The sequence below is a fragment of the Mustela nivalis genome (genome assembly GCF_964662115.1).
Source record: "Mustela nivalis genome assembly, chromosome: 2".
Lineage (NCBI taxonomy): Eukaryota > Metazoa > Chordata > Mammalia > Carnivora > Mustelidae > Mustela > Mustela nivalis.
The window spans coordinates 178390440-178406598 of NC_139021.1; the positions used below are offsets into that span (position 1 = coordinate 178390440).

The 16159-nt window shown below is 44.5% G+C and overlaps 1 protein-coding gene across 1 annotated transcript in view; it reads left to right on the plus strand.

Annotated features, from left to right (window-relative positions):
• The first annotated feature begins 11526 nt into the window (after positions 1-11526).
• Positions 11527-16159, plus strand: part of LOC309860490 (scavenger receptor cysteine-rich domain-containing protein DMBT1) — a 117559-nt gene continuing 112926 nt past the window's right edge. Inside the window, exon 1 of the mRNA XM_082722661.1 lies at positions 11527-11609. Within this exon, the coding sequence (XP_082578787.1) occupies positions 11549-11609 (61 nt within the window). The 5' untranslated portion in view covers positions 11527-11548. The remainder of the gene's footprint in view (positions 11610-16159) is intronic.

Sequence of the window (16159 nt, forward strand, 5' to 3'; positions counted from 1 at the left end):
GCAAAATTTCTACAACTCTAAGTCGTCTTTCTAATTCTTGATTTTTGAATAAAACTTAAAACACCAATAGCATCTGATAGCCATTTGTATGTCTTCATTGGAGAAATGTCTGTTCATGTCTTCTGCCCATTTTTTGACATGATTATCTGTTTTGTGTATGTTGAGTTTGAGAAGCTCTTTATAGATGCTGGATATCAGCCTTTTGTCTGTACTGTCATTTGCAAATATCTTCTCCCAATCCATGGGTTGCCTCTTTGTTTTGTTGACTGTTTACTTTGCTCTGCAGAAGCTTTTGATCTTGATGAAGTCCCAAAAGTTCATTCTCGATTTTGTTTCCTTTGCCTTTGGAGACATATCTTAGAAAAAGTTGCTGTGGCTGATATCGAAGAGGTTACTGCCTATGTTCTCCTCTATGATTCTGACGGATTTCTGTCTTTTATCCATTTCAAATTTATCTTTGTGTATGGTATAAGAGAATGGTCATTTCATTCTTCTACATACAGCTATCAGACACATGAAAAAATGTTCATCATCATTAGCCATCAGGGAGATTCAAATTAAAATCACATTGAGATACCACCTCACCAGTTAGAATGGCAAAAACAAAAACAAAAACAAAAACAAAAACAAACCAAGACAGGAAACATTGTGTGTTGGAGAGGATGTGGAGAAAGGGGAACCCTCTTGCACTGTTGGTGGGAATGCAAGGTGGTGTGGCCAGTTTGGAGAACAGTGTGGAGATTCCTTAAGAAATTAAAAATAGAGCTTCCCTATGACCCTGCAATTGCACTACTGGATATTTAACCCAAAGATACAGATGTAGTGAAAAGAAGGGCCATCTGTACCCCAATGTTCATAGCAACGATGGCCATGGTCACCAAACTGTGGAAAGAACCAAGATGCCCTTCAACGGATGAATGGATAAGGAAGATGTGGTCCATATACACTATGGAGTATTATGCCTCCATCAGAAAGGATGAATATCCAACTTTTTTATCAACATGGATGGGACTGGAAGAGATTATGCTGAGTGAAATAAGTCAAGCAGAGAGAGTCAATTATCATATGGTTTCACTTATTTGTGGAGCATAACAAATAGCATGGAGGACAAGGGGAGATGGAGAGGAGAAGGGAGTTGAGGGAAATTGGAAGGGGAGGTGAACCATGAGAGACTATGGACTCTGAAAAACAATCTGAGGATTTTGAAGGGGCAGGGGGTGGGAAGTTGGGCCAGCCTGGTGGTGGTATTGTGGAGGGCACGTATTTCATGGAACATCGGGTGTGATGCATAAACAATGAATTCTAGTACACTGAAAAGTAATTTAAAAATTTAAAAAATTTTTAAAAAACCACCAATAGCGAAGATAGAAGTCAGTCTGAGGGTGAGCCGATGTAAGTTGGCACAAAAACATTGGGATATAGAGTTTTGTCCTGTTCTACCATGATTTGACACATTATGCTTCAGAATAAAGCACTCTTGTAATTCTCAAGACCTATACACACTTCTCTGTAATGTCTAAGTGAAATATAGTATTCCAGGAAGTAAGAATAAAAGATTACCTGTTTTACAGACCAGACCCAAAGATACAAACAAACCAGCTTTAAAAATAAATAAATAAAGGTGATTAACTCTAAATGCAAATAAGAAAAACAAACACTTTAGTCCCTTAACCAGGCGCTGAGCATACCAGCAATGGGAACTCCATATTGCTGATGTGAGTGAGACCCCTAACAAGTCAGCTCAGAGCCGTGGTCACACCAACAGTGATCCATACGAATGACACACAGCAAGGAAGAAGGAAGAGAAAGAGCCCACCCAGGTGGTGCCTTTTTTTTTTTTTTTTTAATACAGAGAGCACACCTGGGGGAGTGGCAGATGGAGGCAGAGGGAGAAGCAGAGTCCCTGAGCCCAATGAAGGACTGGACCCCAGAACCCCATGATCATGACCTGAGTTGAAGGCAGACGCTTAACCAACTGAGCCACCCAGGCGCCCCTGTTTTTGTTTTGAGAAGAAATATATCTGTCTATCGCTTCTTAGTGAAGGAGTTTGTCCTGGGTTCCAGTCTCACCTTAGCCATTCCCGATCTGTGGGAGCTTAGCCAAGGTCAAAGTGAGAAGGTCACTTAAGATGCAACAGGAAATCAATGATGGGGGAGTCTGTACTAGAATCAAGTTATATCAGAGAGAGACTGCCCCCCAAAAGGGACAATTCCTGCAACCCCCCAACACAGACCTTGCAAATAAGAGAGATTTTGCATCTACAAGATCTTTGCTTCCAGGAGGTCCCACATGTAAATCTCCAAAAGAAGATTGTAGGGAAGGACCCAGCAGAAGCTGCCTCTCCCTGCAACCCATGTGTAGGGCAGGTCACAGCTGAGCCTATGGTGGAGTCAGGGCTGCCCTTGCCAATAGGACCCCCTGCTGCCAAAGCAGGGGTCTCTTTGGGAAACTCCCACTTATTCTCCCTCGGGAGGTCCGTTTACGGAAGTTTTGCAGACAAAGAAGCCAGTGTCCGGAAGGAAAGTTTCAGTAATTTGCCCAAGGTCACACTATTTATAATTAGAAAAAACAAAACCAAAAACCACCAATCTTAACATAATCTGAGGTTAGATTCTCCAGGAAATGGTGTGATGACTGAACGATGCAAATCAGTCTGATAAGGAGATTGAAACCGAATACGGGGCCGGGGAAATTCACACAGGAAAACACGGAGAGGCCAGGGTTCAGCCGTGCCCGCTGCTACTTACCCTCCAGCTACAGTTTTGGTCTGAAATAAAGACTGTCACCAAAATGAATAATAAAAACAGATAATCATTGAACATTTATTAGAGTAGACAGCGGTCTATGAGCTGTCCATGCCTCAACTTGTTTAAATATATGTATATCTTTAAAACCATATTAATACAAGTTCTAGAAGGTGTCTTCTTCTGAAACAAACCAGATTAACAGCCTTAGTAGTCTGCTGTGATAGGCAGGTGATATCTGAAATACTGAAGCCCTAGTACTGGGTACATCACAGGGTGCTGATCAGACTTGATGTTGTGTTCCTGTTTTATGTTGGGAGGTCTGGGCTTGGGAAAGGGGCTGAGGCCCCACATACTTACAGGAGGGCACTCGGGGGGCTCGCTGACCACTGGGAAGAAAGCCCTGTGGTCTTCTACAATGGTACAACTAAGGCCATCATACTGGCTCCTGCCATGCTAGCAGGTCTATCCAGAATCACCATCAGTGGCTCAGGAAACTTCCCCAGGCATTGTGGAGGGATCTCAAATCCCAAAATGCAAGGCGTACCCCTCCCCAACAACGATCTCTTCCTATCTGGGATTGTGATGTGTTCTCTATCAGGAAGCATCCTTTTCTTGGTCTTGCAAACATCTGTGCAAAACCCCGTCCTTTTCTACAAATGGAGGGAGAATTTCAGAGTTGTTTTTGAGGCCTTGGGCTGATCTTCGTATCTTGAGAGCATAAGGTAGAGAGTTGGTCTCTCTCTGAACTTCCCCTGTAGGTCCCCTGCCCCACTTGGGACTCGCCCGGGGGAGGAGTTGCGCTCCTTGGCGAGGGCTGAACCTAATTGAGCATGCATAAAAAGATCTTGTGAGTTATGTGTGCAAACACGAAACCATCTTATCTTAAAACCTTAGTTGGCAAAACATTTCCTACAGGTACTAGAACTCCATGGGGTAAGAGGGAGGAAGTTACATTATATCTTCTTTGGAATCTAACCCCAAAGAGAGTGTATTTTCATGTGCTTTCAACTACATGCCTTGGAACAGAGTCCCAGGAACAGAGGTGAGTTACCATTGCTGAGAAACTCCAAATGGCAAGCTAAGTGTAACTTGGCTGTGTAATGCTTTGCCTCTTGTTCTGCAAGAGCCCATTGATTCTATAAATGGGGAATCAATTGCAGGACTTTCAGTCGCAGTGCTCAAAATAAAAAACAGCAGTCTGTGGAAACTTCCAGTGGCTGCTGAGTTCACCACCCACTCCTGGTCTATACCCCTCACCCTCTCCGTCACAAGCAAGGCTTGTGATTCTGGTAGCTACATGACCTCAGCCACCACCGCCCACTGTGGTCCCCCTGCAGCCACCCTCGTCTCAGGTCCCTCCCCTTCGTCAGCTGTGGTCCCCTCAGCAGCAGTCACCGTTATGTCTGGTGTCTTTGCTGTCCCACATCCCAACGGCAGCCATTGTGGGTAGACAATGGAGGCATGAGGCGCTCCTTCAATATGTCCAATGTGGTGTCCAGGAAGTGGACGCGGTTGTCCAGGGAGGCCCACTCTTGAAAAACATGAAGGAGGAGGGGAACGGAGCGACGCAGAGACATGGGCCGATGCCGAAGCAGTTGTTAAATGCACTCAGGACCCGGATGATCCCAAGGAGGCCAAACGTGCCTCTGGAGGAGGGGCGAGGGGATGAGGCGGCAGACGTGGGGATGAAGAATCAGACGCGGGGGGAGAAAGCACGACGCAGAGCTCTCCCTCTTGCCTGTGTTGGCTTTCGCTGGGGAACTGAAGATGTTGAGTTTGCAACTGTGTGCGCTGACTTTGTTGAGGGAGAGGAAGATTTCAGCCACCACAGGCAAGCTTCCCGTTAATGCCACAGGTCATGGGCTGAATTGTGTTTCCCCCAAATTCACTCTTTGAAGCCCTGACGCCTAGGACCTCAGAAGGTGACCTTATTTGGAGTTAGGGTCTTTATGGAGGTCACTGAGTTAAGATGAGGTTGGGAGGGTGGGTCCTAATCCGTTACGGACATGGTCCTTGTGCGGGAATTTGGGGAATGGCACCGAGGGCCAATGCCAAGTATGGATGAAGACAGAGATCGGGGTCGTGATTTACGTGCCAAGGAACAACAAAATCGGCCAGCAAACCCCCAAAATCCAAGGCAGAGGTGTGGACTAGATTCTTCCGTAAGACCTTCAGAAAGAAACAGCCTCACCAACAGCTTCGTCTCAGACGTCTGGCTACAGAGCGGTGAAAGAACCCATTGCCATCCTGTATGCCGCTCAGTTAGAGCAGCCCTAACTAAAGAACACGCCGTCAAAAGCCTTCGAGAAGGATGGTCCCAGGTAAAACCCACATTCTAAAAGGAAACTTTTGGGATGCCTGGGTGGTGCAGTTAGTTAAGAGCCTGCCTTCGGTTCAGGTCATGATCCCGGGGTCCTGGGATCAAGCCCGGTGTCAGGCTTCCTGCCCCGCGGGGGGGTCTGCTTCTCCTGCTGCCCCTTCCCCCGCCCCCTGCTGGTGCTCTCTCCCTCTCTTTCTCTCTCTCTCTCTCAAATGAAAGGAAACGATTGATCCTGACAAGAGTGTGCTTGTCTATCAACCTCTGTTAGAGGTTGTTCACTGCAGCAGAAAACACCAAGAGTTAAAAAGAAACCAAGAGCTGAAGAGAGAACAGTGTGTGGGAGTGAAAAAGAAGCCAGCGTCTGAGCAGCCATAATCCCTCACCTAGAGTTACAGACCTGAAGAGAAAACAAATGCCAGGAATCAGAATCCTTATGCACCTCATAGACAGAGGACTCACCTGTATTGTGTGGTGTTTTAGGGACACAGAGACAGAGAACCTAAGCAGCAGCCTGACTTCCCTTCTTGCAGCTTCATTCTCTCACCAGCTGACCTCGGGCACGACAGCCCTTTCTCCTTGTCTCAGTCTCCCCATCTATAAAATGGACATAAGATGATTTGTCGTATTCCCTCACAGAACTGCTAGAAGAATTAGAGTGAAATGAACGTGAAACAGAGCGATATATAAGGACTAGGCCAATAGAATGTGTTCCAGTCCAGAGTCTGACTTTATTCACATAGTGCAAATGCCCTTCACAAAATCAGTGGGATGCCTTTAGTCGATTTTCCTGCTTCCAACACTGCTCTTGGCTTTGACTCATTTCCTACTCCTATTTTTATTTTACCCTGGCTTCCTCACTCTGCTTCTTTGTTTGTTTTAATTTCTTTAAGATTTTATTTATTTATTTGACAGAGAGAGATCACAAGTAGGCAGAGAGGCAGGCAGAGAGAGAGGGGGAAGCAGGCTCCCTGCTGAACAGACAGCCCGATGCGGGACTCGATCCCAGGACCCTGAGATCATGACCTGAGCTGAAGGCAGAGGCTTTAACCCACTGAGCCACCCAGGTGCCCCTGTTTGTTTTAATTTTATCTTTTTAGATTGTATGCATTTTTACAACTGCCTTGAATGCTTTTCCTGGAAGGAGGTGACACAAACATGAAAAATTAATGGTATACTAAGCGCAGCCCCAGCTACTTCAGGTTAAAGGCAGGTTTACTCTGTGTACAGATGTGTTAGTCCGGACCACTCTCTTTGGGGTGTCTATTTTTTTCCAGATGCAGGCTGTAGCATGTGATGATACAGCCGAACAATTCAGGATCCCTGAATTAAAATCTTACCTGCATGTCTAGCTAGTGGTGTGAACTTCTACAAATTCACTAGTATTTTTTAAAAAAAAAATAAGCCTTAATTATAAGCATTGGGGTGCACGTGCCCCTTCGAGTTACTATGTTTGTATGTTTGCATATGTGTATGTCCTTTGGACAAATACCTAGTAGCGCAATCGCTGGGTTGAAGGGTAGCTTTATTTCTAACTTTTGGAGGAACTCCCATACTGCAGCAAATGTCCACAATAGTCAAATTATGGGAAAAGCCCAGATGTCCACTGACAGATGAATGGATAAGGAAGATGTGGTGTGTAGTGGTATATATACACAATGAAATATTACTCGGCCATCAAAAAGAATGAGATCTTGCCATTTGCAACGATGTGCGCAGAACTGGAGGACATTACTCTAAGCTAAATCGGTCAGTCAGAGAAAGACAAATACCATATGCTCTCACTCACCTGTGGAATTTAAGAAACAAAACAGACAAACATAGGGGAAAGGAAGGGAAAATAAAATAAGAGAAAAACAGAGGGAGAGGTAAACCATGAGAGACTCTTAACTCTAGGAAATAAACTGAGGGCTGCTGGGGGGGAGGTGGGTGGCGGGACGGGGCGGCTGGGGGATGGGCATGAAGGAGCGCACGTGATGGGATGAGCGCTGGGTGTGACACGCAACTGAAGAATCACTAAATTCTCCCTCTGAAACTAAAAAAAATAAGAAACGTCTTAAGTGAGTCTTACTGATCCAAGCATCAGGGAGACAATAGCAAAAGTGTGATCCCTAACACGTGGGCAGTGTAGAGCATCCACTTCTAGTGGGCTTGGAAGGCTCAGGGGTAGATGCGTGCAACACAGCGTGGCTCGGGGATGCAGGCAGCACTCAGCACATGTCCACTGCTCCAGGCGAGTCCCTCAGGAGACTCTGGCCTCATCAGGTGGACTGAGACCCAGGAACAAGAGGCCGGCCAGTCCCTGCAAGATTTCATTCATGACCTCTGCCTTTCCCTGGCTCTAACTTCCTGACACTACAGTGATGTTTGCAAGGTGGGCACAAACTTAGTGCGATAAATGAAACTTTGGACTGAGATAGGAACCAGTGAACTAACGTTTTCCTTTGAACACCTACAAAAAACAAAGTGTTGGCTTCTTTAAATGTCCCCCTAGTGCAACCTGACTGCATTTTGCTTTAGTGAAGGAGTTTATTGCTTCTGTACTTGGTGAGCACATAAGAATAGGAGTTTCTGTTAATTCTTAGCACTTTTCAGGAGCAGCTTCTCCCCCAAGTGACCCTTCCCCCTCTCACATGTCAGTACTTAATGCAATCCACTCCTTGGGACTGCAGGCCCCAGGAAAGAAAGACAGGTAGGGAGAATCACAAGGTACAGAGAGAGACCAGAGTGAGATTGGGGCAGGGGGCAGCTGTCCAGGGTCCAGTGCAGGGTAGGGAATGGGGCAGGGGCTCTCTGGACACAACTTCCTGACCTGAGACAAACAGCCTTCTGCTTCAAATGCTTTAAAAATGCAACTAGTTTAGCCAAATACTGGAAATAATGTCAGTTTCCAACAGTAAAAGACAAGTAGGATAAACTATGGGGCATTCTCTACGTGAAATATTACATAGCTTTTCAGAATCATGTTTTCAAAGAACATTTAAACAAGAAATTTCTCAAGTTATAATGGTAGGACTGGGTTTTTTGTTTTTGTTTTTGTTTTTCGTTTTAGAGCAGAAGTTAAACCATACCGCCATATATAAATTGTGAACCCAAAATTGGAGATGAGAGAATTAATAAACACAACACAACAAAAGGCTTATTATATGCCCTAAAAAGCTTTAGGAGGAATATTCTAACACACTCGTCATGTGCAGCTTGGTGTGGTGATTTTGCTTTCTTCTGCAAACTTTCATGTGCTTTACATACTTCTCCTTTAGAGAACATATATTACCTTCATTATGCTAACAACAGAAAGTTACAACGTGCACATCTGCTTTTGATTGAATTCAGCCCTGACTAAGTTCCTGTGTGTTCTTGCATAGCCGTACACAGATTGACAAAAAAGCCAAGGACCAGGTTTAGCCCTGGAGAGGTACTCCAGGGTCTTTAGTTGGACTGCTACCCGCATCCAGCAGGTACAACATTATTATCCCTGTTCTACAAAAGGAGTAAATAATAAGTGAGATTAAGTCACCTGCCCAACATCACATGGGCCATCAGTAACAGAAGTGGAGATTAAAACCCAGGTCCTCTTGTTATGAGAATACTATGATGTCAGTACTTACCACAACTTATTAGAGCTAAAACTTATGGGGTTCCTAGATGGCTCAGTTGGCTGAGCAACAAACTCCTGATTTTGGCTCAGGTCCTGATCTCCAGGTGATGAGATGGAACCCCAAGGGGCTTTGCACTCAGTGGGGGTCTGCTTCTCTCCCTGTCCCTCTGACCCTCTCCCCACCCCCCTGGCCACTGGCACAAGCTCTAGTGTGCATGCGACTCCTCTCTCTCTCTCTCTCTCTCTCTCAAATAAATAAATATTAGGGGAAAAAGCCAAAGTTTATATTCTCCCTGGGATAATACAGTATCTAAAAGGAGATGATTGAAGTCTTTCATCATTTCATTAAAATTGTCATTTTTGTGTATATCCTATTGTTGTCAATATTGCAAAGAACACTGGCACTCTGTCTTTTCAGGCCGCGGAGTCCTATTGGGGCTTCAATCCTCCTTGCCCCTTGTCATGTCCTGATCTGTGAGCCCAGGCTGATTCAGCAGCATCCTAGGCCTAGCCCCATGGGTGCCTTTGAAACACTAGCACCACGGCGGTTCAGAATCAATCCGCCTGAATGCATGGTCTCCCCTGACATTGAGAAGGCTACTCCTCTGCCTCATCCAGCTGTCCTTGTTCACATGATAGCTTCTCAGTCCTCCTGCTTTCAGTAACTCCTTCTCCTCCCACTGTTTCCTTCTGCCCCGTTTCATTGTTCCCCCAAGCATTTAGCCAATGACATGCTGTATATCTTATTTGATCTACATTGTCCATCTTGCCTTAGAACCTGGGGCTCCAAGTACAAGGGTTGCTGTCTGTTTTGTTGGCGAATGGGGTGTGATTGTAGCTCATTAGGGAGGTACTCAGTCACACCTCACTCTGCCCTCCATCCAGGGCAATGACACTAGAAAGTAAAACCCGTTATTGACCTTTTGCTCAAAAGATGTAAGATAGGAAATATTTGGAAGAAGACCCATCTAGTTAAAAATACTTTGAAGTGTTAGGGGTACAGAAGAGAAGGGGAGGTTGGTGGATCCTTGAGAAGCCCAGGATGAGATTCCCCAGATAATCTTGGGGATTGTGGGATCTGAGAGAAACAAGACTTCTGTGTCTCCCACTGTCTGGAAACCTGAGAGAAACAAGACTTCTGTGTCTCCCACTGTCTGGAAACCTGAGTTGTAGGACCCTTGTTGAAGTTCCCCCAAGGTCTTACAGTGTGAGGACAAGAGGAGAGAGAGCTAGGTGGTTGGCCAAAGGCAAAGAGGGTTGGGGTAGCCCTGAAGTGGTTCATATCCCTGAAAGGTCTACGGAAGTTAGAGGAGGGAGAGAGACCATGTGTGAACAAAGGAACTGGGCAACCTGACAGGGTCATGGTTATGACCAGGGATGCAGAAGAGAGCAGTGAGGACCCTACAACCTGGGGCCAGATAGGACATGGACATCTTACTGACTACCATTGTGGAGGGACACAGTAGATGGAAGTATGGACAACAGCCAACATCCAGGAACCAGGGATGCTCCACTGAAGGTCTGACCTGAGATAGGACTCCAGGATCTTAGGAAGGGGAGAGGGGAAAGCCTGAATTTACTGAAAACCTGGATTTACTGAAGACAAGCCTGAAATGGTAGAGCTTATTCGGACTTACTTTAACTAAATCCTGTATTCTACCTGAGATAGAATGAGGGTTCCAAAGAGAGGTTGGGTTATAGGAAAACAAATAGATACTAGCTTTTGGCCTGTCAAATATTGTGCAACTCCAGTTGCTTTCATTTATGTAACACACTCTCTTTTTATATCTGTATTTTGTCTGCTTGGCTAAATTTGACTGAATTTTTCCTACAAAGTCATGGCATTGAGACTATCAGAAAAATTCAGTCTCTGGGATGAGGACATCTGTTGAGAAAGGGTATTCTTGCTCACACAAAGTACATCTCTTACATATGCCTATTTTTACTGAATCCTCCCCATCGCCCTCCAAAGGGGGGCAAGAGAGTAGTATCTCGGTTTCAGAGATGAAGAAGAGAAAGTTCAGTGCAGCTAAGTTTATTACCTGAAATCACAATGGAGGGAACAAGACTCAGAGCAAAGGAGGATTCTTTGTGATTATGGGACAATTTGCTACTATAAGCCAATGACCTAAGTTGAGAAAAACTATCCATTAAAGAAACAATCACTTGAAGGGCATCAGACATCAGACATTGACTTCCAAATTCAACTCAGCAAATCAAGTACAAGGCATCATGCTAAGCATATTATAAGAAAGCAATATAATAAGCAGGACTATGCGTGATACCAAGAGAAGACCTTCCTTCCACAGAGGGGGTCAAGCTAGTGGGGAAATAAGACAAAAACTCTAGTAGTTACAACTACGGCAGAATATACTGGGTGTTATAAGAGGTGTACCAAGTAGGTGCTGTAGGAATTAGAGAATGTAGTTGGGGAACAAAGAAAAATTTCAAGGAGGGAGGAAAGCAGGTATGGGTTTTGAAGGATAGGTAGATTTCAGCAGCTTCTTCCTCTAGGACATACCCGCACGAAGGAGAATGATGCCTTCAGGGACATCCAGGACTCCCGTGGCCTCTCTTTCCCACTAAGGAACTGGGGGATCCCATCTGCCTAGCCAGGTGCCAGCATACAATTTGTCCGTTCTCTCTGATTTCACCTTCCAACTATTCCACAGGATGCTTCTGACAAGTAGACTCGCCCTTTCCCCATTGTAAATATTCCCCATTGTAAATATATACAAAAGCAAAGGAGTTGTCCCCTGCTCTGAAGGCCGGCCAATCCAAACCTGAAAAAAGCATCAGATTGCAGGGCCCGCCCCCACAGGGGAGTCTGGAGAGCATATAAAGTGGGAACCTCATGTATCCCAGTAGCTTGAAGCCTTCCCACCATGGGCTGCTCAGCCCTCCTTTGGCTCCTGGTCTTCTACGCCACTATTCCGCGTGAAACAGGTAGTACAGCTGGTGGCCCAGCACCATTTTGCTTATGCATTGTTCCAAGCTTCAAAGGGGAAGATGAATGGTCCACCGGCACGCTTTGGGAAAGCTTAGGATTAAATCCAGACAAACAGAGCTTTTATGGTGTCTAGTGCAAGCCAGCCACTGACGAGATGTCGCATAATCGTGATTGATTTAGGGGAGTTGAGTCAAATATTTTCTGTAAGATTTATTATCTGTGAGCAAGGCATTTGCCAGTTTATTGCTCTTTCAAAACATGGCTCTGTTTTTAGGATTCTGGAAGAGATGGAAAAGAATTAACATTTGCCTGTAGGATAATTAAGTAAGAGTTTTGAATAGGTTCTTTGGCTCATATATTGATATTCAGCACTAGAAGTTTGATCTACTGACATGATTTCTTTATTATTGCCGAACAGCGTTGTAAAAGGTATAGTAAAAGAATGTCTTGGGGCGCCCAGGTGGCTCAGTCGGTTGAGCGGTCAACTCTTGGTTTCGCCTCAGGTCATGATCTCATGGCTCACAAGGTTGAGGCCCGAGGTGGGCTTCATGCTCAGTGGGGAGTCTTCTTGAAGATTCTCACCTTCTGACCTTCCTCTTACTTGTGCATGTTCTCTTTCTCTGTCTCCCTCTGTGTCTCTCAAATAAATAAATAAAAAGATCTTTTTAAAAAGCAAACATCTTAGCCTGAAATATTTGGCATGGCATAAAGTTATTGGGACTTGACTCATGAAGTCTTTTGAAAATATGTACATTTCTATAAAAAATTTATCAGTTTAGTATTTAGTCTTAATCTGTATTCCATGTTTAGTCCTTTAAAGGAAATCTCAATTTAATTTGGAACTAAATGGCTTTGGAGGAAACTAGTAAAGTCCTTTGTTGCTTGGCTTTCCCACTTATACTGACAAATGAAAATTTGAATTTACTCTTGACCAACAAATATCTTGAAAATGATTTTCATTAACAATCAAGAAAAACACAAGTCATCCACCACAGAATTGTGTTTGATCAATTCAAATTTTATATCCAAGGTCTTTTTTCATTCTGCAAGTAACTGTATAGATATATTTATGTCAGCTACTCAACCATATTTATTAAAACATAGTAGGGTGTTAAGAAGGGCTTAAGTGACTTTTTGAATCCTTTGGGGCCTGTGCCTTGCCTCCCTTCTATATGTCCAATGAGGTACGAGTTTGGGCCTAACTTTCTGGCCATGTGGGCCTGGGCAAGTGTTTGAATCTCTGCATGCTGCTGTTTCTCTCAGATAAAAGGGGTTAATTGGATTGTTGGGTAGATTTAATGAAATAATGTTTGCAATTTACTTGGAAGAGTGCCTCAGGCATAGAAAATAGTCACTCAATGTCAACTGTTGTTTTAAATGTTGTAAATTCTCAACTGTGTATTTTCAACTGAGAAGAAATGAAAATACAGTCATCAGATTCAGATAAAATCTTACTGTGATGTTTCCATTGCCCAGGAAACCAAGATATTTTCCAATATTCAGTAACATGTTTCAAAAAATAGATTTAAAATTTTTAACATGGGTACAGGGAAGTTCTCTTCTTCTAGCCAATCAATATTATGCAAGTAGGTACTCTGGAGATTTATGAATTATACCAAATTGATGTGGGAAATTGATGGGGTTTTCTGAAAGGAACGTTTTTGGAAATTTCTGAGGTTGTTCAAAATTCAAGTTAGTCATATTTGTTTCAGTAGTGGCAGAGATGTTCCTGACTCTAATGGTGCTGAAATCCACCAGTAGCAAATGGGGTTTAAGTGTGAATGAAAGTGATTCCTGGAACAATCTGGAAGGAATCTTAATGAGCTCTGCCCCCACGGTTTATTTGGAGTATATTGCTACTCTTTCAAAGTGGAAATGGCCTATGATTTCATCTGTCTGGAATTAGGTGTCCAAAGAATTTAGGATAGATGTGAAGGGAGAAAATGGAAACCAACTTGATGGATAAGTGGGTTTAATGATTTCTGGGAACTGAGACAAAAACCACCCTAAATTTCAGTGATTCTCCTAAGACTATACTGTAATAACTACTTGTGTTATTGCAAGTATGTGTTGGGGACCCCAGGAACAAAGATTAGCCCCAATTCTGAACCTAAAGCCTCTTCTCATCACACTGAAAGACCAAGTTCCAGTGAAGAAAATCTGTCAATATAAGTGCTATTTATTGCATGGCTTATCCAGTTACACCAAGATTCAACTCTCTTCTTCCTCTGCCTTATACTGTTTTCCTTGAAATTTGAAAAATTACTGACAAGCACCAACACTACTTGCCCACCAAAGGCACACCTTCTTACACCCATGGACCCATTTTCTCAGCATAGTTCCTGGTCCATTAGAAGACACTTCATAAATAAATGAATTCTGAATAAATGAGTGAAAAATCAATGAGCAGGAATACCATACCATTGAGTAACGAGTGCTCACTGGATCCTCTCAAAATAAAGACAGCAGGATCATAGGGTCATTTCCCCCTGATTCCTTAAATCAAAGGATATTTGAAAGGTTCAGTAGATCTTACAGACACGATTTTCAAATACCAGTTATCACTGAGGTCATTTTCTCCCTAACTCTCTGATGTCTCCTTTGCTTTGCCCCCTCCTCCAGTTCTTTGGTCCAGGCTTTATACTGTCACCTCCCCTGAACCCCAAGATGAGTACATCACTCTACACTTTCTCTGGGGGTGCTCCCAAGCTTCCAGGAACCCATGGATTAGTGATATGATCTGGCCTGTTGGCTTTATTAGGCTCCTCACACGGATTGCACAAGAGTCTTGCAGACAATGGGAGCAGTGAGACCTCCTGGGAAGCATACCCAGAAATGCAGCCATAGTTCAGTGCAGTCTTATGGGCATCAGCAGGGATTTGGGGAACTTGCACGCCACTGGAGCTCAGGAGATATTAAGGTAACTCACATAGAAAATGTGAGGACAAAGGACAATTTGTCGGCCGCCGATGAAAGGAGGAGTATTTCTAAAGATGTGATTGTTCCCTGGTGTTGAATTTATCTGATCAACACAATCCAAGCTCAATAGTCAAAATAGTTTCTAAAACCACATTATGATCAAGTTACCATTGGTTCAGCTGTGGCACTGGGCCTGTTCTGCCTGGAGCTCTGAAACCCTGACCACAATCTCCTCACCTTCCCTCACACCACAGCCCTACCCTCTTCACTTGGCCCTGCCTCTGCAGTTCCTCGGGCCCCAAGCTTCATCCCTAGCACCAGAGTGGGTGGGAAACCCATGGTGTCCAATCTCAGCGGAGCCCCTCGGCTGCCACAGCTGCCCTGTTGTCTCATTCACCCCTGGTCAAACCTTCAGCAGGTATCGTACACCTGTTGATGCTCTCAAGGCTGACCCCTCTGAGGGCCAGCCTCCCCCTCCCCCACATATACACGTGCTCACACACATGCTCACTTTCATTCACACACATTTTGTGTATACACAAATTCCCACACACACCAAAGAACACTCCTACACACTCACCCACATAAACGGTCTTACATAAACACATATACTCTCACACTCACACTCTGTCATGCACACAAACCCTCACACACATCCTCTCACACACACACTCACACACACACACACTCATGCACATGAACTCTCACACACACACTCATGTGCACAAACTCACACACTCACGCAGAAACACACTCTAACACACATATGCACGTGCATACACACACATTCTCAGGACCAATCCATTTCTGCCATCTTTTCCTCCTTGTTTTCAGCCCAAAGTTAACCCTGTCAGTGCTCATTCCCTGTCCCCAGTGCCCTGATGTCACTCACAAGGCTGTCTGCTATGTCCTTTCTCTAGTCTTAAGTCTTCCCCTCATCCGGGCTTCTTATCTCACATATGCTCCACCCCCAAACACTCCGGCCATCTGATGAAGGCAGCTGGGAGGCCAATCTTTTTTTTTTTTTTTTAAGATTTTATTTATTTATTTGACAGAGACACAGCGAGAGAGAGAACACAAACAGGGGGCGTGGGAGAGGGAGAAGCAGGCTCCCCTCTGAGCAGGGGGCCCGATATGGGGCTCGATCCTGGACCCTGGGATCATGACCTGAGCCGAAGGCAAATGCTTAATGACTGAGACACCCAGGTTCCCCTGTGAGACCAATCTTAAGAAACATCATCCAACATTTTATTTTCCCCCTTCTATAGGCCCAGAGCTGCCATCACAGACCAAGCACAGGTCATCTTCTGCCTTGTTCCCTAGAGTAGCCTGCACCCCAGTTTACTCCCTACATTTGATTCTGACTCACTTCCAGCTACACCTGCCTTGTGCTGTCTATCATGTCTGTTCTCCAAGCAAGAATGCCAAACAACACCTCCACCATCACTTGAAAAGTCTAGGCTTCTCTTCCTATCATTCAAAACCCAAAAAACTAATCTTTTCCTCTGATCCATCTTTATAACTCTCCCTCCAACACAGAGTCGTGGTTCAGATGGCTCCCTTATCGATTCCTCTGTAAAAGGGGTTCATTCCTATTTATTCTCTTCCTCTAAATTTAGCCCACCCA